Source organism: Ochotona curzoniae, unplaced genomic scaffold, assembly GCF_017591425.1.
Source record: "Ochotona curzoniae isolate NIBS_2020 unplaced genomic scaffold, NIBS_Ocur_1.0 contig_1221, whole genome shotgun sequence".
Taxonomy (NCBI): Eukaryota; Metazoa; Chordata; class Mammalia; order Lagomorpha; family Ochotonidae; genus Ochotona; species Ochotona curzoniae.
In genome coordinates, this window is record NW_024464993.1 from 281,561 (window position 1) to 301,685 (window position 20,125).

At 49.3% G+C, this 20,125-nt stretch overlaps 2 protein-coding genes across 12 annotated transcripts; both read left to right on the forward strand.

Annotated features, from left to right (window-relative positions):
- The first annotated feature begins 210 nt into the window (after positions 1-210).
- On the forward strand, positions 211-5,372 carry MRPS18B (mitochondrial ribosomal protein S18B). Of its 6 annotated transcripts, none has more exons than XM_040996694.1 (7): positions 211-310; positions 1,368-1,476; positions 1,588-1,685; positions 1,788-1,856; positions 3,249-3,315; positions 4,215-4,289; positions 4,826-5,372. In XM_040996694.1, exons 1-7 carry the CDS (start codon positions 233-235, stop codon positions 5,119-5,121), a joined length of 792 nt encoding a protein of 263 aa, XP_040852628.1. In that variant the 5' UTR covers positions 211-232; the 3' UTR covers positions 5,122-5,372. The 6 variants fall into 6 exon arrangements, with proteins under 6 accessions (XP_040852628.1, XP_040852637.1, XP_040852647.1 ...); XM_040996703.1 differs by having other exon boundaries at positions 4,230-4,289; XM_040996713.1 differs by lacking the exon at positions 4,215-4,289 and having other exon boundaries at positions 3,249-3,323; positions 4,936-5,372.
- Positions 5,373-5,810: 438 nt separating this feature from the next.
- On the forward strand, positions 5,811-20,018 carry ATAT1 (alpha tubulin acetyltransferase 1). Of its 6 annotated transcripts, XM_040996755.1 has the most exons (13): positions 5,811-5,950; positions 6,387-6,447; positions 6,558-6,649; positions 6,758-6,818; positions 6,925-7,038; positions 7,166-7,267; positions 14,563-14,608; positions 14,719-14,787; positions 16,201-16,272; positions 16,461-16,704; positions 19,158-19,237; positions 19,330-19,372; positions 19,666-20,018. In XM_040996755.1, the coding sequence occupies exons 1-13, from the start codon at positions 5,844-5,846 to the stop codon at positions 19,838-19,840; spliced, it is 1,266 nt and encodes a 421-aa protein (XP_040852689.1). In that variant the 5' UTR covers positions 5,811-5,843; the 3' UTR covers positions 19,841-20,018. The 6 variants fall into 6 exon arrangements, with proteins under 6 accessions (XP_040852689.1, XP_040852696.1, XP_040852704.1 ...); XM_040996762.1 differs by lacking the exon at positions 14,719-14,787; XM_040996770.1 differs by lacking the exons at positions 19,330-19,372; positions 19,666-20,018 and having other exon boundaries at positions 17,188-19,271.
- Positions 20,019-20,125: the final 107 nt, after the last annotated feature.

Sequence of the window (20,125 nt, forward strand, 5' to 3'; positions counted from 1 at the left end):
TAGTGGTTGGTCCAGAAAAAATGTAATTTTGAGACCTAACTTGATTGTGACGCAGATGAAATTAGCTTCTTCCCCTCCCCCCCCCCGCCTGGCCCCCTTCTACACTTCCGCCCTGACGCAAACGCGCAGCTGCCTTCCGCACTGCGGGTTGCCCTTTGGCCCTAGCCGAGTAGGTTTCCTGGAGCATGCGCAGTCGCCTTTCCTGGCGATTCTGCTGGTGGCCTGCGTCAAGATGGCGGCGTCCGTACTGAACACGCTGCTGAGGCGGTTTCCTAGCGTTTCGCTTTTCAGAAGTGCCTATGGAGTTCAGGTAACTCCTCGGAGGACATTTTGTACAACTCTGTATTAGGTGTCCCCTCTCTAGGTTGTGGCTACACCGCCAGGAACCCGCGAGCCGAGACCTTCCCCCGTGTTTAGTCCACACTTACCCCCGCCAGGGATGTGCGCCTTGTCTGATCCTGAGCCAAGAGCCAAAACTAAATATCATTCTAGTCCCAAAATATCATCTCGGGAAAATGACTATGAGATGAAATTGACTCATTGGTTCCACACAGCTACATGCAGGTGGTGTTTAACTGTGGTGCCCCGGATAGCCGTTTGATTGAGGGGGCACCCACGTCCACCACCCTGTTACGTCCATGGAATGCCCATAAGACATTCTCACGGGAGCCAGTTGCTCAGCTCTTTGGATCTGACTAGATCGGTTTCTTATCGGATCATACAGGGAACCTCCCGTCCTTTGAATTGAAGCTTCCCTTCAGGCTTCACGTACTCACCATTCTGGAAGTTCTTGGTAGGGCAGGGAAGAGACAGGAAGGTTTGCCAGCTGCCACTCCCTAAAGTGGGAGTGTGGAGTGTTGGTGGAGGTCACCACGGAGTTAATAATAGGCTTGGGAGCTTTCAAGCTAGCGTGGGGACTCAGGTTTGTTTGTCCTATGGAATGTTGACCTTGAGCTGTTTATAAAACTGGTCAATTCTGGTGACAGAATTACAGACTGCCCCCTCCCTACCATACATTTTAATTTGAAGAGGCTAGACAGCCTCCTTTTTCCTTTTCATCTCCCAGTACACTCTGTTTTCCAAAAGCACAAATAGCTTTTGTATGCCAGGTTCTTCAATTAAATTCTCAAATAAGATTACTTCCCAATCGCCCAACTTAGATATCTCCTAATGTTATTAGCTTTTGTTTCAGAATCCACTTGGAAATGAGAATGGCCATTGATTTATGTCAGTTGAATTCCCCTCAGTAATGATAACTATTCTGTTAACACAGTGGGTATGCATTCCCCTTCTTCCCAATGTGTGATGAGCAAAACAGTTGAGACCTTTCCTTCAACTCGTTCTCTATTTTCCCCCCTCCTCTATAGGTTCCCTTCCAGACTCTTTGCACCAAAGCCCCCCCTGAGAATGATTCTTTGCCCACTCTTCCCATTTCCCCTTATAAGGATGAACCCTGGAAATACCTGGACTCAGAAGGTATAGCTGAATGGTGGGAAAGGGGGTAGAGTCAAGTTGGGGTCTGAGATAAACACAGTGATCATTTCTGCGCCCTGGCTTGGAAATGACTGCTGTGTTCTTTCCTTTTAGAATACCAGAACCGCTATGGTTCTCGCCCCGTCTGGGCTGATTACCGCCGCAACCACAAAGGTGGTATACCCCCGCAGCGGACGCGAAAGACATGTATTGTGAGTTTTCTGAAGGTGGGGGTCAGAGGGGTGGTGGCTATGGTGATCAAGGCAGCAGTGCTTTTATGACATCTTGTGACTGCCAGTTCCTTCTCTCTTCAGCGTAAGAATAAGGTTGCCGGGAACCCCTGCCCCATCTGTCGGGATCACAAGCTACATGTTGACTTCAGGGTAAGTAGAATCTTGTCCGCAGAATGAGGATTTGGAGAGCATTTGTGACAGTACAGGAATTATTGCATATTTGTGTGTGTGATGTAGTGACTGTTTCTGGAAATGTACAAGCATTTCTAAGGCCTCAGCATTTGGCCTCAGTGGTTAGGGCACATCCCTTATTTAAGTACCTGGGTTCTCACGCTGGTTTCTTTCCCAATTCCACCTTCCTGTTAACGTTCACCCTGGAAAACACCTGGTTGTTGCACAAGTGGGTGGCTCCCTGCCACCCACACAGGAGCCTGGGTTCAGTTCTAGACTTGTACCTGCCCTGGCTGTTGAAGGCATTTGGGAAGTGAAACATCAAATGATATTTCTTCATTTCTCTGCCTTTCCAAGAAAAAAAAAAATCTCCCTTTGGCCTTTTGCCTTCTGCTGTAGATTAACCAAAGATCCTTTCACTACACCTGTGAAATTTATCGTCTAAATTGGCAGATAGGAGAAATGTCTGTTTCTGATCAAATAGCAATAATCACAAGGATTCCTTAAGAATGATCTATACTTACTTAAGTGTGGATGAGTGTATTGGTCTACTTTTTCTTGCTGGCGTCTTTATTTCTTTTCATCTGTACTCAGTAGTGTGTGCTAGGACACTTCAGCTGGGGCTAAAGTGCAGACATATGAAACATAAAGCCTACACTTGATCTTGGCCAGAAGACCTGAAGCATAATATCTAGTAGAACATCTTTTCAGACAGCCTTCCTTATTGTAAGGACAGAACTTTTTTCCTAAAAAAAAAAAAAATGTGATAGCATATGAAAGTGATGTAGGAACATGGTGCTCTTTGTAGTGAAGGTATTAGAGGAAAAGCTACAGTTGGCTATCAGGCGGCTGGAAGGCATGTGTATGTGAAACAGCAGATGTCTGAAGCTGGGAGGACCCTGCCGACCCAAGCTGTGAACCCCTTGGATATTGGCTGGTTTCAATTGTATCTGGTTGGTCTTGAAAGTAGTAAACCAATTATATAGCCAAGGGAGACAGATTGCACTTTGAATAGCTGATGCCTGTCACTCCATTCCACAAACGTACCTGCTGCTTGCTTAAGAGTCTCATTTCTACTGTGTACTTAAAGCTATGTGATTGCTTTTAGTCAGTATATGTTATATCTATGTGCTATTACATACATTGAATGCTTATCCACACAGATGACATTTTGGGGGGTGGGGAGTGATGTCTAGACTTTGCAGTAACCATCCTGAGGTCTTGCCTGGTTGACTGTACCATAGAGCCTCTGGGAAGGGATTTTTTCATGAGGTTAGTGACAGACTACAGGAGGTTGTACCTGTGAGAAGGCTGGTTTTGGAAAAATCTTCCTGTTTGTCCCTCCTGGCTCTCTACCCTTCTGTTTTGCAGAATGTGAAGCTTCTGGAACAATTTGTGTGTGCCCACACTGGGATCATCTTCCATGCGCTGTACACAGGTCAGCCTGTCCCTGTTGCCACCAGAATACTATCCCTTGATGGCACTCCCTGACGGTGCAGTTAAACACTGGGCGTTGGTTCTGTGGCTCCTGCTCAGAGCATACAGAGTGTATCTGAACCTTTTTGGAAACCTTGGTTTGGTGGGGAAACACATGCTAAAACACTTGTAGGAAGAAGATCCAGGTAGGTGCCTTTAGGAGCAAATTGAATGTACTTCTTACAAAGTAAATATCATCCGTAACTAAAGCCACAGGCCCAGCAGCCTGGACTCTACTTGTTTTCATATTGTCTAAACTGCTTCCAGGCCACAGAGGCATAGTAGCTGAGACAGACCACAGGGCCTGCAGAGCCTGAACTGTTAGCTGTGTGTGGCTCTAAACAGAAAAATACCGCCAGCCCTTGTTGTGAACCAAGATACATTTCTGTAATTCTCATTCCACCATTATTGCAGGTAGCTGAATGACCAGTGCTGAGTTTGTCAGAATTCTTTATATGTAAGCTGTAGAGGACAGAAGGGACAGTTGTACCTCTCAGGTGGCTGTCCCCAGATCTGCAGTCACTTCTTGTTTGGGGTGTTTGTTTGTTGATTCTCTCGCCAACTGTATCTTTTAATTACCCACAGTTGCCTGATGAATTATGTCCTGTTTGTAGTCTTACAGCCTTTATCATTAAATGGCTTCTGCATAGTGGCTAAGCCTTCCACCTAAGTCTTCATCCTAATTCTTAAAGGGTGGAGGGGGATTGTTCCCATCAAGTAGATGGGAAAATTGAGGCCCATGAAAGAGTCAGGAGATTGGGATCTTAGGTAAAGCTGGATCTTCTAAATTCAGCCCTCTGTTATCTTACAGAAGGAGTTATGTTCTGTTTTTTGCTTTACAGACTGAACCCCAAGTTACAGTTTCTCTCCCCACAGGAGTCTGTATGAAGCAGCACAAGAAGTTGACCGAGGCCATCCAGAAAGCCAGAGATCATGGTGAGCATGAGCAGGGCTGGAGAAGGTGACTCAGGCCTGGAAGGTTGCTACAGGTGCCCCTACCCGAGAAGGTGGCACCCAACATGTTCTTCCCCAGAAGTTCCTGTCTTACTCCACCGTCCATGGTCCTCAGTCTCTGCCCTTGCCATTGCCCATCCCTTTGTTCATCTTTTCTTCCTTCCCCTCTCTATTACCTACAAGTCCTGCTGCCAGTGCCAGATCAGCGTCATTGGAGGCTGTGTGCATTTCCTGCCCTGGCCAGTGGCATCTCTGCACAGAGTGGGTGACAGGCGCCCCCTGCTGGGCTGGGACTGATCCCTAGCCGTGGGGCAAGGCTGCACAGTTCTACAGGAGGAGCCTGGGCTGTGGAGCTCATACCTGCTCCTTGAGACAGCTGCCTTTGTGCAGTAGGCACCAGTCCTCAGTAGACCAATGGATTTAACTGCTCCCTCTCGTCACATTGCCCTTTTCCTTGTCTCATAATCTGAACACCCTCTCCTCACACCCCTTCCTTGCATTCTCTTTTTAACCTCCAGGTCTCCTCAGTTACCATATTCCCCAGGTTGAGCCCCGGGACCTCGACTTCAGTACCTCTCATGGAGCTGTGAGCACTACTCCACCAGCCCCCAGCCTGGTTGCTGGTGAGCCCTGGTATCCGTGGTACAGCTGGAAACAACCACCCGAAAGAGAACTGTCCCGCCTGCGGCGGATCTATCAGGGCCACCTCCGGGAAGAGAGTGGCCCCCCACCTGCGTCAATGCCCGTGGTGCCTCCTGCTGCCCCAGCTGCAGCTGCCTCCAGTGAGCAGTCGGGCTCCCAGAGTGCTCCCTAGGGCCTGCACATGGGGAAGGGAGCCTGAGGGATCAGGAGGGAATGCCTAGATCACGTGCCTGGAGGTCACCCTGAGAAGTGCTGTCTGTCCTGTGCCCTTACCAAGCCCAGGAGCAAATGATTGTTCATGAAGGGATAAATACATCAGGGGCTGAAGGAGGTCAGATCGCATGTTTACTGGAAACTGTCACCTCTGTGAAACTGTCACCTCTGTGTTGCAAATAAATGGGCTCAACACTGGGCTGTTTGGGATTTCAGCCAGCTCATCTGCTCCGTAATAAAGCTTTTATCTCCTGTGTCTAGCTTGCTCTTGAGATGAATGCTACTGGGGTGGTTGTGGGGACTCAGCTGGTGTTTCATTTTCTCTTGTAAGTGGAAAAACAGGTTGCTGTTGTGGAAAGGAGGAAGGTCAGACCTAACCCAGTCTTGCCCACAATCAGAAGGGGGCAGAGATGGGGAACTGGGTCCCCTGCTCCCACCCTGCTCAGCAGTTCTTTGAGCTACAGGAAGATTGAGATGCTAGCCAAGGAAAAACGTTGCCATGGCACCTGCCGAGAAGCCAGTGGGGGTGGATTGTTACCGTGGAGACAGCGGGTGTCTGCAGAATCAATTTGCACTCTGCCAGGACCTGGGGGAGGAGCCACCGGGTGTGCTTCCTGGAAAGACTGCGGGCGGGGCGGAAGTTGCGTAGTGCGGGGCGGATCCGGCCGCGCACAATGGGCCATGGAGTTCCCGTTCGATGTGGACACGCTGCTCCCGGAGCGGATCACGGTGTTGGACCAGCACCTGCGGCCCCCGGCCCGCCGACCCGGAACCACAACTCCGGCCCGGTGACAGCTCAAACCCGCCCCTGGTCCCTTCTCTCCCAGTCCCATCCCATAGTGGGACCAGGCACCACGCCCCCTTCCCATCCACCAGTGGCCGTTCCTTTTGATGTTTCTGCCTGCCCTTTTGATGACCTTTAACCTTAATCCCAGTGGGTTTACCTTTATTGGACTTGTGACTTTTCACCCTTTGGCCCAATGTGGTCCCAACAAAAGGATGTGGTTGGCCATACAGTAACCTTAAGGGAGGAGGGAGTATACCACCTTAAGCGATGTGATGAAAGTGGAGTGCAGAGTGATGGAATGGGGAGAGATTCTTAGCAAGGGTAGAGAGCCCTAAGTGTTGAGTCCAGGCTGGGGTTGTGGCCAGGTTCTCAGGAGCGACTGCCTAGGACCTTCTAACCCAGTGAGTATCTGACTCTTGTTTCCTCTCTTTCTGTAGTATTGATCTGCAGCAGCAAATTATGACCATCATAGATGAACTGGGCAAGGCTTCTGCCAAGGTACTGGGGAGTCTCAAGTAAAGCGGAGCCCTCTGTAGGGATGGTCCATAACAGAGGCCTAACCTCTTGGCCAGGGGATTGCAGAACGTCTATCTTTGTCTTCCTGACAGGCCCAGCACCTGCCTGCTCCCATCACCAGTGCATCACGGATGCAGAGTAACCGCCACGTGATCTATGTGCTCAAAGATACCTCAGCCCGACCGTGAGTGCCCCATGTTCTTGCGTCTCCATCCTTAAATCCTTCCTCCTCGCACCCTGCCTCCTCCGGAAAGCGACTGAGATTGTTCATTATTTTTTCCCCACTCCACAGGGCTGGAAAAGGAGCCATTCTTGGTTTCATCAAAGTTGGGTACAAGAAGCTCTTTGTGTTGGTGAGTGTTTTTGAAAGCTAAAAGTTCTTGTGTCTTTGGTCTGGAGAATTAAAACATGCTGGAGGCTGAATCTTAAGAGGAGTATGGCTGCTTCTTTGCCACCTAGGATGATCGCGAGGCTCACAATGAGGTAGAACCACTTTGCATCCTGGACTTCTACATACATGAATCTGTACAGCGCCACGGCCACGGGCGAGAACTCTTCCAGTACATGTTGCAGGTATCAGTTACCTTTCTGTCAGGCTGTCCTCCACCACGTTCCCTTGTCCTTCTGTTCCCAGCCTCCTGACCCCCTACAGGTATACCCTCACCAACCCTCCCCCTGCCCTGTCTGCTGTGTCCTACAGAAGGAGCGAGTGGAGCCACACCAACTGGCCATTGACCGTCCTTCACAGAAGCTGCTCAAGTTCCTGAACAAACACTACCACCTGGAGAGCACAGTCCCACAGGTTAGAAGTTGTGGAGAAGAAATCTGATGGAGTGTTCCCATTGATTTTATTTATTCCCCATAAAACACAATTAAATTTTTTGGAAAGTCAGATATACAGAGAGGAGGAGAGACAGAAAGGAAGATCTTCTATTTGCTGATTCACTCCCAAGTGGTCACAACAGGTGGAGATGCACCGATCAGGAGCCAGGAGCCTCTTCTGGGTCTCCTACCCAGTGCAGCGTCCCAAGGCTTTGGGCCATCCTTGACTGCTTTCCCAGGCCACAAGTAGGAAGCTGGATGGGAAGCGGGGCTGCTGGGATTAGAACCGGCACCCATATAGGATTCTGGCACATACAAGGCAAAGACTTTAGTCACTAGGCTTGCCCTTTTCTGCATGTTACAACCTCTCACTTTTATCCAATATTTTAATCTATTTTTTTTCAAGTCACTTTTTCCCCCCTCAAGATTTCTTTTATTTATTTATTTATTGTTAAAGATTTATTTTTTATTTTTATTGCAAAGTTAGATATACAGAGAGGATGAGACAGAGAGGAAGATCTTCCATCTAATGATTCACTCCCCAAGTGACTGCAACAGACGGTGCCGTGCTGATCCGATCCGAAGCCAGGAGCTAGGAATTCCTCCAGGTCTCCCATGTAGATGCAGGGTCCCAAAACCATGGGCCATCCTCAACTGCTTTCCCAGGCCACAGGCAGGGAGCTGGATGGGAAGTGGAGCTGCCGGGATTAGAACCAGCGCCCATATGGGATCCTGGTGCTTTCAATGCGAGGACTTTAACTGCTAGGCCACCATGCCGGGCCCTTTTTTTATTTATTTGAAAGGTGGAGTTACATAGGGAGAAAGAGAACATGCTCTTCATGGGGCCCGGCGGTGTAGCCTAACAGCTAAAGTGGCCATTGCCACTTGGGGAGTGAATCATGGGATGGAAGATCTTCCTCTTTGTCTGTCTTCCTCTATGTATATTTGACTTTCCAATAAAAATAAATAAATCTTTTTTTAAAAAGAGAGAGAACATGCTCTTCGATCAGCTGTTTCACTCCCCAAATGATTGCAACAGTCAGGGCTGGGACAGACTGAAGCCAATAGCCAGAATCTTCATTTGGATCTGCCACATGGTGTAGGGGACCAAGGATTTGGCCCATTTGCTGCTGCTTTCCTAAGCATGTTAGCAGGGAGTTGAATGGGGAGTGGAGCATCCCATGGAAACACTGGGTTGGGTCCCAACCTAGATCCCTGCCACTCATGTGGGAGACCCTGATGAAGCTGCTGACCCCTAGCTTCAGTTTGGCTCAGCCACGGCCACTGCAGCCATTTGGGGAGTAAACCAGCCATGGACAACCTCTCCATCTCTCTTCTCCTCTTTCTCTGTAACTCTACTTTTTGAATATAATTATTTTAAAAACGTAAATACAGAGGCCAACATTGTGGTATCAGTGGATTAAGCTACTGCTATGATACTTATGTGACTCAAATGTAGTTCTTTGCTCCTGGGTCTGGCCTGACCCAGACTTCGGCTGTTATGGTCATTTTGGGGAGTGAACTAGTGGACAGAAAATATGTCTCTCTCTGTCACTCTGCTGTACACATAAATAAATATATCCTATTTTTAAAAAGTAGGAGAGGAACAATCAGTAAATGCAACCAAGGACCAGTAAAGTAGATGAACAGTTGAAAGTGAGAAGGCTGGTGAAGAATGTGTTTCCAGCAGGTTAGAATAGTTTACAGGCCAGACACTACTGGTCTCTGGAGTAAGAAGTTTGGAGTGAGAAGTGACTGCTGAATTCAGCTAGCATCCGCCACTGGGAATTGGAGGGTCTCTTTTGGTGCTGTGGTGGGCAGAAGCCAAAAAGGAGTGGGTTTAGGATATTGGGCAGCAAGAACTAGAGAACAAGGATCAGCCCCTCCCGAATGCTGCTTTAAGGAGAATGGAGAAACAGAATGAGAGCTAGATGGAGAAATGAATTGAGAAGGTTGATTCTTTTCAGAACTAACAGCTTAAGAATGATTCAGTAGAGAGAAAATGTGGTGGCGTCAGAGGCGTAGGGAGAATGCTGCAGTGATGCTGCTGAGTTGGCAGGAGGGGTTGGGATCTGTTCTATTCGTCCTGGATACGAGCACAGAGAGCTGATCCACTATAACATCCCTTGGCAGACTCGATCACTGGTGAGTGCTGCCGTCTGATGGGACTTGAGAAAGGCTTGCTGTATGTTTATGTTTCAAAGGTGAATGTTCATCAGATGGACAATGTGGGGGTGGGCCACAGTATGTGAAGCAGGCTTGAACAAAGGAAGAGCGGAATTAGCCCGCCATTCTGGGCACTGCAAGCAGTGTGCCATGACCAGAGTGCTGGCAAGTGCTGATTAGGGAAGGCCGGGATGGGTTGGTAGACACTACAGCAAAGTCAAGACAAGGAGACAGGGTTGGTTTAGAAAGTCCTATGGTACAGTTTTCCATGAGGAGGCAGCAGAGAGCAGGAAGGCAGTGTTTGACATCAAACAGTTAACACGGAAGACTAGAGCAAGGTAAAGAATGCGTCACAAGCTCTGTGTCTAGATGCTGCATTTCTTTGAGCTATGTGTCATTAATGCTTTTGGCATTTAAATTAGTGACTTAGTTGACTTCACACAGCTGGTAAGTGGTGTGGCCCAGGTTTGAACCCACAGTCCTGTCACAGAAACTATTCCCAGCTGAGACCTGAGACTTCTGACATTAGAGCTGAGAGCTGGTGCCCAGTGCTAACCACATGAGCTTCTTGACTTTGCACTTTGTCTCCAGGTTTTGTTTGTGTCCTAGTTTTTTGTTTGTTTGTTTGTTTTTATAGGAAAGTCAGATTTACAGAGAGAAAGACATTCTATCCTCTGGTTTATTCCTCTAAGAAACTACAGTAGCCAGAGCTGAGCCAATCCAAAGCCAGAAACCAAGAGCTTTTCTGGATATCCCATGTGGGTGCAGGGTACCAGGGCCTAGTTAGGGTGACTCCTAATACCCCACCAGGACAACCTCCAGCCCCAGTTGTTTTTTTTTTTTAAAGATTTATTTTTATTTTTTTTTTATTGGAAAGGCAGATATACAGAGAGGAGAGACAGAGGAAGATCTTCTGTCCGATGATTCACTCCCCAAATGAGCGCAACGGCCGATGCTATGCCGATCCGAAGCCAGGAACCTCTTCTGGGTCTCCCACGCGGGTGCAGGGTCCCAAAGCCTTGGGGCGTCCTCGACTGCTTTCCCAGGCCACAAGCAGGGAGCTAGAAGGGAAGCGGGGCTGCCGGGATTAGAACCGGCGCCCATATGGGATCCCGGGCGTGCAAGGCGAGGACCTTAACCACTTGTGCCACCGTGCCGGGCCCCAGCCCCAGTTTTTGCGCTGCAGCCTAGCCCAAATCCCATCAGGTTCTTGTGTACACCCATGGGTGCTGTGACTTAGCTCAGCCCAACCTGCCCCCAGGTCCAGTCCTCACATCTTGTCCCAGCCCTGTTTTTTGTTTGTTTTTTAAATGTTTACTGGAAAGTCAGATTTACAGAAAGCAGGAAAGACAGAAAGACCTTCCGTCCCTTCCATCCCCTGATTCACTCCCCCAAGTGGCCTCCATGGCTAGAACTGAGCTTATCCAAAGCCAGGAACAACTTCTGGGTCTCCCATGCAAATGCAGGGTTCCAAGGCTTTGGGACATCCTCTACTGCTTTCCAAGACAGAAGCAGGGAGCTGGAAGGGAAGTGGAGCAGCGAAGATACAAACTGGCACCCATATAGATTCCAGTGGTTGCAAGGCAAGGATAAAGCTACTAGGCTACTGCGTCAGGTCCTGTTTTTTCTTTTTCTTTTTTTTAAAGATTTATTTATTTTCATTGCAAAGTCAGATATACAGAGAGGAGGAGAGACAGGAAGATCTTCCGTCTGATGATTCTCTCCCCAAGTGACCGCAACGGCCAGTACTGTGCCAATCCGAAGCCAGGAACAAGGAACTTCTTCCAGGTCTCCAATGCGGGTGCAGAGTTCCAAGGCTGTCCTCTACTGCCTTCCCAGGCCACAGGCAGGGAGCTGGATGGGAAGAGGGGCTGCCGCGAATAGAACCAGTGCCAATATGGGATCCCGGTACATTCAAGGCAAGGACCCTAGCTGCCAGGCCACCATGCTGGGCTCCCTATTTGTTTTCTTAAACATAGTGACTCCAATGCTTTATTTTTAGAAAAAAGAAGAAAAAAGATGTATTTATTTGTTTGAAAGGCAGATTTACAGAAAGAGCGAGAGATGAAAGAGATCTTCTACCTGCTGCTTCACTCCCTAAATGGCCATAAAGGTCAGGGCAGAGCCAACCCAAAGCCAGGAGCTTGGAACTCCATCTGGATTTCCCACATGGGTGGTAAGGAGTCCAAACACTTGGGCCACCTTCCATTCCTTTCCCAAGCACATTAGTAGGAAGCTGGATGCGAAATGGAGTAGCAGAGATTTGAACTGGCACTCATATAGGATGTTGGCATTGCAGGCTGTACCACTCTGCCAGCTCTTCCAATAATTATTTAAGGCCAAATTGAACGTAATAATGCCAGTGTGCTTCAAAAAACTCATGAAAATGGAGTTTAAAAGATTTATTTGAAAGGCAGAATGATAGAGCAAACGTTCATCTCCAGCTTCACTTCTCAAATGGCTAGAATGGCCATGGGTAGCCCAGGATGAAGCCAGAATCGAGGAATTTCATCAAGGTCTCTCACAGGAATGTCAGTGACCACTTGGGCCATCTGCTACTGCTTTCCCAGGTATATTAGCAGTGAGTTAGAAATGAAGCAGCCAAGATTTCAACCTGGTGCCCATATGAGATGCCAGCATCACAGGAGGCGGCTTAACCCACTCGCCACGATGCTGACCACTAATATATTTTTACTCAGAAGCTACAGCAACAGAGAGGGAGACTCTTCTGCCTTGGCTTTACCTTCCACGGTTCCCAAAACAGCCCGTGCTGTGCTAGGCCAAAGCCAGGAGCCTGGGATTCCATCCAGGTCCCGCACAAGGATGAGAACTGGAGCTATCACTTACTACCTCCCATGATGCACATTAGCAGGAAGCTGCAAGGGAAACAAGAGCAGCTGGACTTGAACAGGCACTGTGTCATGGGATGTGGGTGTTCAGGCAGCAGCTTAACCCACTGCATCATGACATGGACCCCAAGAAATGCTTTCATTAACGTATGATAACTAGGTTTACACAGTATGACAATTCAGTACATATTTAAAATATGTAATGATCATGGCTAGCACTGGGTTTTAGCAGGTTAAGTCATTGCCTGACAATGCTGGCATCCTGTGTGGATGCTGGTTCTAGTCCTGGCTACTCCCCTTGTGATCCAGCTCCCTGCTAATGCATCTGGAAAACAGTAGGAAGATGGCCCAAGCACTTGCCTCCTTGCATCCAGATGGGAGACCAAGATGAAGCTCCTGCCTTCACCCTGGCCATTGAGGTCACTTGGGGAGTGAAGAAAAGACACCTCCAAATCCAGTCCTGATCTTTCTCTCTGTAGCTCTGCTTTTTGAAGGAAAAAATATATGTTATATATAAATATAATATATAAATATATATAAATATATAAATAATACCGGCACCCATATGGGATCCCGGGAACAGGCAAGACAAGGACTTCGGCCACTAGGCTACCACACTGGGCCCAAAATGAATTCTTATCAGTTATAGTCACTCGGCTGCTATAAACTTGTATCTCTAGTTGTGTTGAGTCTGTACCTACCAGTAGGACTGCTGCATCACTTGGTAATTCTTTTTAACTTTTGGAGGAATGGACAAGTTGTTTCTTCACAATGGCTGTGCCATTTTACATCCCCACTAGCAATGCATGAAGGTTGCATTTATCTACATCCTTGCTGGAACATTAATTGCCCTTTGTTCTTACAACAGTCATCCTAATTGATAGAGTGGTTTCAGTGGTTTTGATTTCCATTTCCCTAATCTCTAATGATATTGAGCATCTTTTATGTGCTTATTAGAATTGTCTTCCCTAGAGAAATGGTTAGTCAAATATTTGGCCCAATTTTTTTTTTTTAAAGATTTATTTTTATTATTTTTTCATTGGAAAGGCGGATATACAGAGAGGAGGAGAGACAGAGAGGAAGATCTTCTGTCCGATGATTCACTCCCCAAGTGAGCGCAACGGGCCGATACTATGCCGATCCGAAGCCAGGAGCCTCTTCCGGGTCTCCCACGCGGGTGCAGGGTCCCAAAGCTTTGGGCTGTCCTCGACTGCTTTCCCAGGCCACAGGCAGGGAGGTGGAAGGGAAGCGGGGCTGCCGGGATTAGAACCGGCGCCCATATGGGATCCCGGGCGTGCAAGGCGAGGACCTTTTTAACCACTTGCATTGCAAGTGAAGACTACCTACAGTGCTGGCATCTTATATGGGCACCAGTTTGAGTCCTGGCTGCTCCATTTCTGATTCAGCTCCCTGATAATGGGCGTTGGAAAGTAGTGGAAAGTGCTTGGGCTCCTGCACGCATGTGACAGACCTGGATGAAGTTCCTGGCCCCTGGTTTTAGGCTGGCCCACCTCTAGTCATTTTGGGAGTGAACCAGCAGGAGAAGGATTTCTCTCTCTCTCTCTCTAACCCTGCCTTTCAAATAAAATTTTAAAAGCTGCTTTAAAAAATGTGGGACATCCGGGACATGGTCTGGTACCCTCATGGCAATGCTATATCTCAATGCCAGCCCCCAAACAAAATAGTTAATTTTGAGGAATTTTTTTCTATTGTTGATTATGCCTTTGGTGTCATACTTAAGAAACTGTTGCATAATCCAAACTCATAACTTTCCCATTTCCTTCTAAATAGTTTCATAGCTTTAGGTATTTTTAATTTTTTTAAAGATTTATTATTATTATTATTATTATTTTTTTTTTTTGTAAAGTCAGATATATAGAGAGAGTAGAGGAGAGACAGAGGAAGATCCCCCATTTGATGATTCACTCCCCAGGTGACTGCAACGGCTGGAGCTGAGCCAATCCGAAGTCAGGAGCCAGGAGCTTCCTCCAAGTCTCCCATGTGGTTGCAGGGTCCCAAGGCTTTAGGCCATCCTCGACTGTTTTCCCAGGCCACAAGCAGGGAGCTGGATGGGAAGCAGGGCGCTGGGATTAGAACCGGCACCCACATGGGATCCTAGTGCATGCAAGACGATGACTTTAGTCATTAGGCTATCATGCTGGACCTTCATCAGTTTTTCTAGTGCAGGGTTCTGTACCCAAATATGTGCTGAGGGGCTGAACAGAGAACTTGAGTCAGTTTTGTTTGATCTCTGTTCTAGGTGAACAACTTTGTGATTTTTGAAGGCTTCTTCGCCCACCAACATCGTAAGTTTTCTGCCCTCATGTTAGTCACTTAGTTGGGCTGAGGGGAAGGAAAGGCAAGCTGTTGGTTTTGAGGCCCCCACTGAGGGGCACCGCCACTTCCTTCCTCACAGGGCCCCCTGCTCCCTCTCTGAGGGCAACTCGACACTCTCGTGCTGCTGCGGCTGATGCCACGCCCGCCGGTAAAGCCTGCATGGATGCGTGGATGGCACTGCCATCTGTGGGCCACATGGGAAACTCCCGGAGCAAACCAGTCACTTGCCTTGGCCCTCATTGAAGCTCAGTGCACCTTAGACTGGGCCCTGCTATTCCCTAGGGAAACTCACTGGGAGCTCACATCAGTATTGCAGCTAAAGGTCACGTCCATCCAAATAAACCAGGGTCATAGCCGTTTGGAAACGCCTTGGGTTTCTGTCAGTGGTACAGGCAAGTGTAGACAGCCCTTCCATTTCCAGTCAGAAGACAGTGACATGGACGGTGCAAAGTTTAAAATCAGCTCTAGAAGGGAATGCACAGAATTGACATTTCCAACCATATAACAAAATGGACCTACTTTTTCAGCCCCCTTCTCATACATGTGCATGCATACACACACACACCCTCCCTGCCAGCAGCATGAGACCCTTTTACTTCTGATTCTCATTTGGTCCTGAAGGAGGAACAGCAGCACCACCATGGGCATGCTATGTGGTGCCTGCATGCACAGGGGGGCTCCCTTCCTGAGCTGACTTTTTGGCAGCTCTCACTACCCTCAATGGCTGGCAGAGAAGTGCAGCAACCACCACCCGATGTGACCGGCCATTAGCACCTACCAGGCTTAAGCACAAAGGGGCACTCAATGCCCATGACTGACTCTGGTTTACAAGATTCCCCTGTCTGGCTCCTGCCAACACACAGACGACGAAAGGGATGAGAGCCAATGGGGACGTGAGGACTGGGGTCCACAGCAGAGGAGTTGTGAGTTGGCTGAGGAACTCAACAGACACACGTGGCACAGATAACCTCTTCAAAGGGGCAAGGGGGAGAGAAGGGAGGAGAGGCTTTAGACATGGCTCATAGCTTCTTCTCGGGTGTCATTATTTTCTCTGCCTTTAAAGAAAAAGGGAAAAAAAATCCAACCCTTCAGTCTCCTCCCTCTTTGCACAGGGAAGAAAGGTTCTACCCCACCTCAGGCTCCTTTGAGCTCCCCAGAGCAGTTCTTGATTAACCAAGGGCTTTGTCCATCTCATCTAGACAAACCCATGGTCCTTGCTGGCCCAGCTGGGACCATTGCACTGCCCCAGAACCCCTGGGGTGCCTGACAGCACCGGTCAACAGTAAGAGCTCACCTCCCCTCGGCTGTCCCTCCCAGGACCCTGAAGTTCCCCCTGGCTCGCTCTCCCCTCACTCTGTGTGTGGCCTGCTCCTTCTGGCTCTCCTCAAAAGTGCTCCGGCCTTCTGAATTCCCCTTGGCATGTCGGCTCTGCCACGGCACACCTTCTGCAGCAGAGTTCCCAGAGGGAACTGAGCAGAGACCTGGGGTTAGGGGCTAGTGGCTGGAAGGTGGGGTGCAACGGATGTCTCCTGATGCTTGCCTATGTCCCCTCCACCACCAGCCCCTGCACGAAAGCTGCCACCCAAGAGAGCAGAGGGAGACATTAAGCCATACTCTTCAAGTGACCGAGAATGTAAGAGAGGCTGGGTTTTGGGTGCTGTGCAGGGGGAACTTAATGTGCGTGAAAAGAATTCTTGTTGGGGGAGGCACCCAAGGGCAGGGCAGCCCTGTCTAAAGGCTCTGGTTTCTCTGCTCTCGCAATGGTTGTTTTCCTTCTCTCCTCTTTTGTTCTTTCTCTCACTCTTTTTCCTCTCTCTCCAGTTCTGAAGGTAGCTGTGGAACCTCCATGGCCCCTCAACAGGGCCCCTCGCAGAGCCACACCTCCAGCCCACCCACCCCCACGTTCCAGCAGCCTGGGAAATTCGCCAGAACGGGGTCCCCTACGTCCCTTTGTGCCAGAGCAGGAGCTGCTGCGGTCCCTGCGCCTCTGCCCTCCACATCCTACTGCCCGCCTCCTTATGGCCACCGACCCTGGAGGCAGCCTGGCCCAGCGTCGCCGTACCAGGTAATAGGAGTCAGTGGATTGGGGATGTGGGCAGGATGTCAGGGAAGTGGATAGGTAGACTCTGGAGTCAAGAAACCTTTTGGGAAAAACACATTGGACTGTGCTTATGGAAGTGACTTGGAACAGCATCATAATGTTGGAGCAGGACAGGGCATTGGGGAGCCCAAACACCCTAGTCTGGACATGAGAGTTGCATACATGGAGAGGCCCACTGGGGTGGTGGAGGGTGGAGTGGCTGGGCCTTCTGAGGGAGGGAAGTGTTGGTTGAATGCCTGTGAGGGCAGGGTAGTGTCTCTGACTGGGGAGCCACTGGTCCCAAGGCAATGCCTGTTTGTGCCAGGAGCCCACCCTAGCAGCAGGGCATGGGCAACTCCTTTATTTCTCTCTTGAGCTTTTCTCTTCACCTCTGACTTCTCTGTTTTTTTCTCTCTCTCTCCCCTGTTTTCCTTGTCCCTTCCTCCCATCCATAACATCTCTCCACAGCTCCCTTCCCCGCTCTGAGGACAGCCGATACTGACAGCTACCCCCTTCCTCCCTGGGATAGGCAGTAGGCAAAAACTCCTCTCGCTGGGAACCTCAGAACCCACTCTTCCACTGCATCCTCCTGAAACCACTGGAACCCACAGGGTTCCCTCTTCCCCTTTCTCAGAGAACTGGGTTTTCAGGGTCCAAAATAGCCCAACGCTTTGTAGTTTTTCTTACCACAGAAAGGACCCCTGCTCTCCTGACTTGGGTTCCGAACACTCCCCACAAACTGCCTGACCCCCCGATGTGGGGGCTTGCCCTAATCACCTGGAGAAGCACACTCTTGCCTGCTGTCAGACTCTAGAACACCCTAGAGGGTCCAGGGGCCTCATCTCCCAGGGAAATCTTTTAAGGAGTCTTGTCCGTGGAGTATCTCCCATATTCCCTTTACAGTGTCTACTGGGGCTCCAATACTGCTTTGTGCCACCTGCCACACTTGCCCGTTCAACTTGCCAATGCCAGCCAAAAGCTCTGCCTTTGAGCAATCCAGTGAGGACAGGGACTTACCAGGTCCCCAGTGGGATCCACTCAACATTGCCAAACTCTTCATTTCCGTGTATATGTGTCAGGGAACTGTCCCCACCTAGCTGATGCTGCTTTGGGGTCTCTTAAGGAGTCTTGCTGATACCACCATTTCCCCAACATCCACATTCTCCGAGCAAGCTTCTGTCTTGGCAGTAGATCCCGAAAAATACTCTGGGATCACTCATGTTTTTCAAGATAGAGGATTAGGTCTCAAGGCTTGGGAATCCCTTCCTATCCACCCTGCCCTGTAGCTCTGCTGATGTATCTTTGTCTTGTGAGGTTGTCTTGAAATAAGCTGAAGGACCACTCTTCCTCTGGCCTTCCCCTCTTCTTCCCTCTATAGCAAGATCCACCCTCCCTGCTCCATGCCCAGGGCATAGCTAGTTCCTTCGCCGTCTGCTCTTTTATGTGTGGTAGATCACATACCCCAACTGTGTCCTCTTAAATCCTTGGGAGCAGGATCTCCCTCTCTCCCTCCTCCTCCCTTTTCTTTTTCCCTCTCTGTGTTGTCTGCAAAAAGTAATGCGTTCCTTTGTGTTTTCTAAATTTTCACTGGAAAATACAAAAAAGAACCACTCAAACACAATCTCACGGTGTCAGCCTCATTTGTGTCTCGCCCTTTATTTTCCCGGGGTCTCAGGACCACTATCTGTCTCACCCTCCTTACCCCGAACCTCAGAGCTCTGCTCCGAGGATTGGCTGTGCGCACACCCCTAGCTCAAGGCTCGTGCTCCCACACACTGTCACCTCAGGGAGTGGCTGGATCCCTATGTGCAGCCTCTGGGTCTACTCCCCATTCCCTCAGGAACCTCCAACTTCCCCGCCTTGTGACTCTTACCCTTTGCCAAGGTTAGCCCTTTCCCAAATGTCAAGACCTACCAACATCATCTTGGGATCTACTGATGATCGCCACACTGACCCTGGATTCCTCTTCCTGTTCGAAGTCTGGATGACTGCCCCACTGAAGCCCTGGGTCTCTCGGGAAAAACCCCTTACCTCTAGCCAGAGTCCAATATGTCACCCTATTCCAAAAGCTCCCTTCCTTTTCCTTATAAATTTGCCTTTGGTCTAAGTAAGGGTGTCTTAGGTTTTCCAAACTATACATCAGGGCACTAGGTCCAGCAAATTTCTTTTTACCTAAACATGAGTCTTTCTATAAGATCACATTTAGCCACACATTGAACATACTACCTTAATAAGAATAAAGCAACAGATCAGGACTGCTTCAGATAATCTTGGGTACAAAATGAACTCTCTCCCCTTTCCTGGGCACAGCTTAGATCAGAACCTGTTAGAAGTGGTAAGTACCCACTTCTTGTTCCACTGTTGTTCTAATCCTTCCCTCCATACCCGCCCATCTCATCCTGTAGCCTCTTCCCCATCATCTCCCATTTTTTCTGCAGGGGGACTCCCCCAGGGCTGGTAGCCCAAAGCTGCTGCTACAGCCGCCATGGGGGGTTGAATTCCTCATCCCCTAACACAGGTAAGTATTCCTTCCTTCTCACCCTTCAACCTCGTAGGCCACATTCACTACCTTCTCCAGCCTCCCCATGCACATGGCTGGTATTTCCACAGGCAACCAAGAAGCAAAGCAGGGGGAGCAGGAAACAGACACTAGGTGAGGTCCAAAGCCCTACGCTAACGGTGTCCCAGCGCCTTCCGACTCCTCTCCTAACACTGCACCTGCTACTACCTCCCAATCCTAACTCTGAACCGGACACCAGCTGCTCACACAAACCTTTCCACCTAATATCTGACCAGCCTCTTTCCCCACAGGTTCAACCCTTGTGCTTCCCTTTGGCCTTCTCTGAGGGGGTTTTCAAAGTTGGCACCTAAGGCTCTGACGAGTCTGTAATGCTCACTCCCACCTTAGTGCCAGTGTAACGCATTCTCTGTCTCCCCACCTACCAGGTCTGCCACTGAGGAGCAGGTTATGTCACAGGAGGGGGCTGGGGAGGAAGCTGCACTCCCGGCTCCTCCACAGGCCCAAGCCCCACCGGCCCCGTCCTGGGCAGTGGGTGGGGACATGTTCAACGCCAGGTTCATTCGGAACCTGCAGGAACGTCGCAGCACCAGGCCCTGGTGACCGCAGCTCACTCTCACACCATCCAAGTCAGTATTATTTCTCCCTCAGTACAGGAGACAGCCAAGGCCAAGCCCTTAAAATGAATGTATTCATTCATATATTCATTCAACAGGCTGCTTTATCAACTCCAAATCATTTGTATCTTCTATTTAACCAGAACAATAAAATATTTTTTATTACGAGCGATACTGAGAAATCAGTGTGATCTTTTTTAACTCAATCAACCTGTCATGGCACCCGGTTCAGCTTCATCTCCCCTCAGCTTTCGGGACACACGTCACACGA

Excerpts from the sequence above, each read along its gene's own strand:
- MRPS18B (XM_040996694.1), top strand. The coding sequence starts at position 233 with ATGGCGGCGTCCGTACTGAACACGCTGCTGAGGCGGTTTCCTAGCGTT. Across the intron at positions 1,857-3,248 it reads AGCTACATGTTGACTTCAGG|AATGTGAAGCTTCTGGAACA; the intron begins GTAAGTAGAATC and ends TCTGTTTTGCAG. Across the intron at positions 3,316-4,214 it reads CTTCCATGCGCTGTACACAG|TTTCTCTCCCCACAGGAGTC; the intron begins GTCAGCCTGTCC and ends CCCAAGTTACAG.
- ATAT1 (XM_040996746.1), top strand. The coding sequence starts at position 5,844 with ATGGAGTTCCCGTTCGATGTGGACACGCTGCTCCCGGAGCGGATCACG. Across the intron at positions 6,819-6,924 it reads ACAAGAAGCTCTTTGTGTTG|GATGATCGCGAGGCTCACAA; the intron begins GTGAGTGTTTTT and ends TTTGCCACCTAG. Across the intron at positions 14,609-16,200 it reads CTTCTTCGCCCACCAACATC|CCCCTGCACGAAAGCTGCCA; the intron begins GTAAGTTTTCTG and ends CTCCACCACCAG.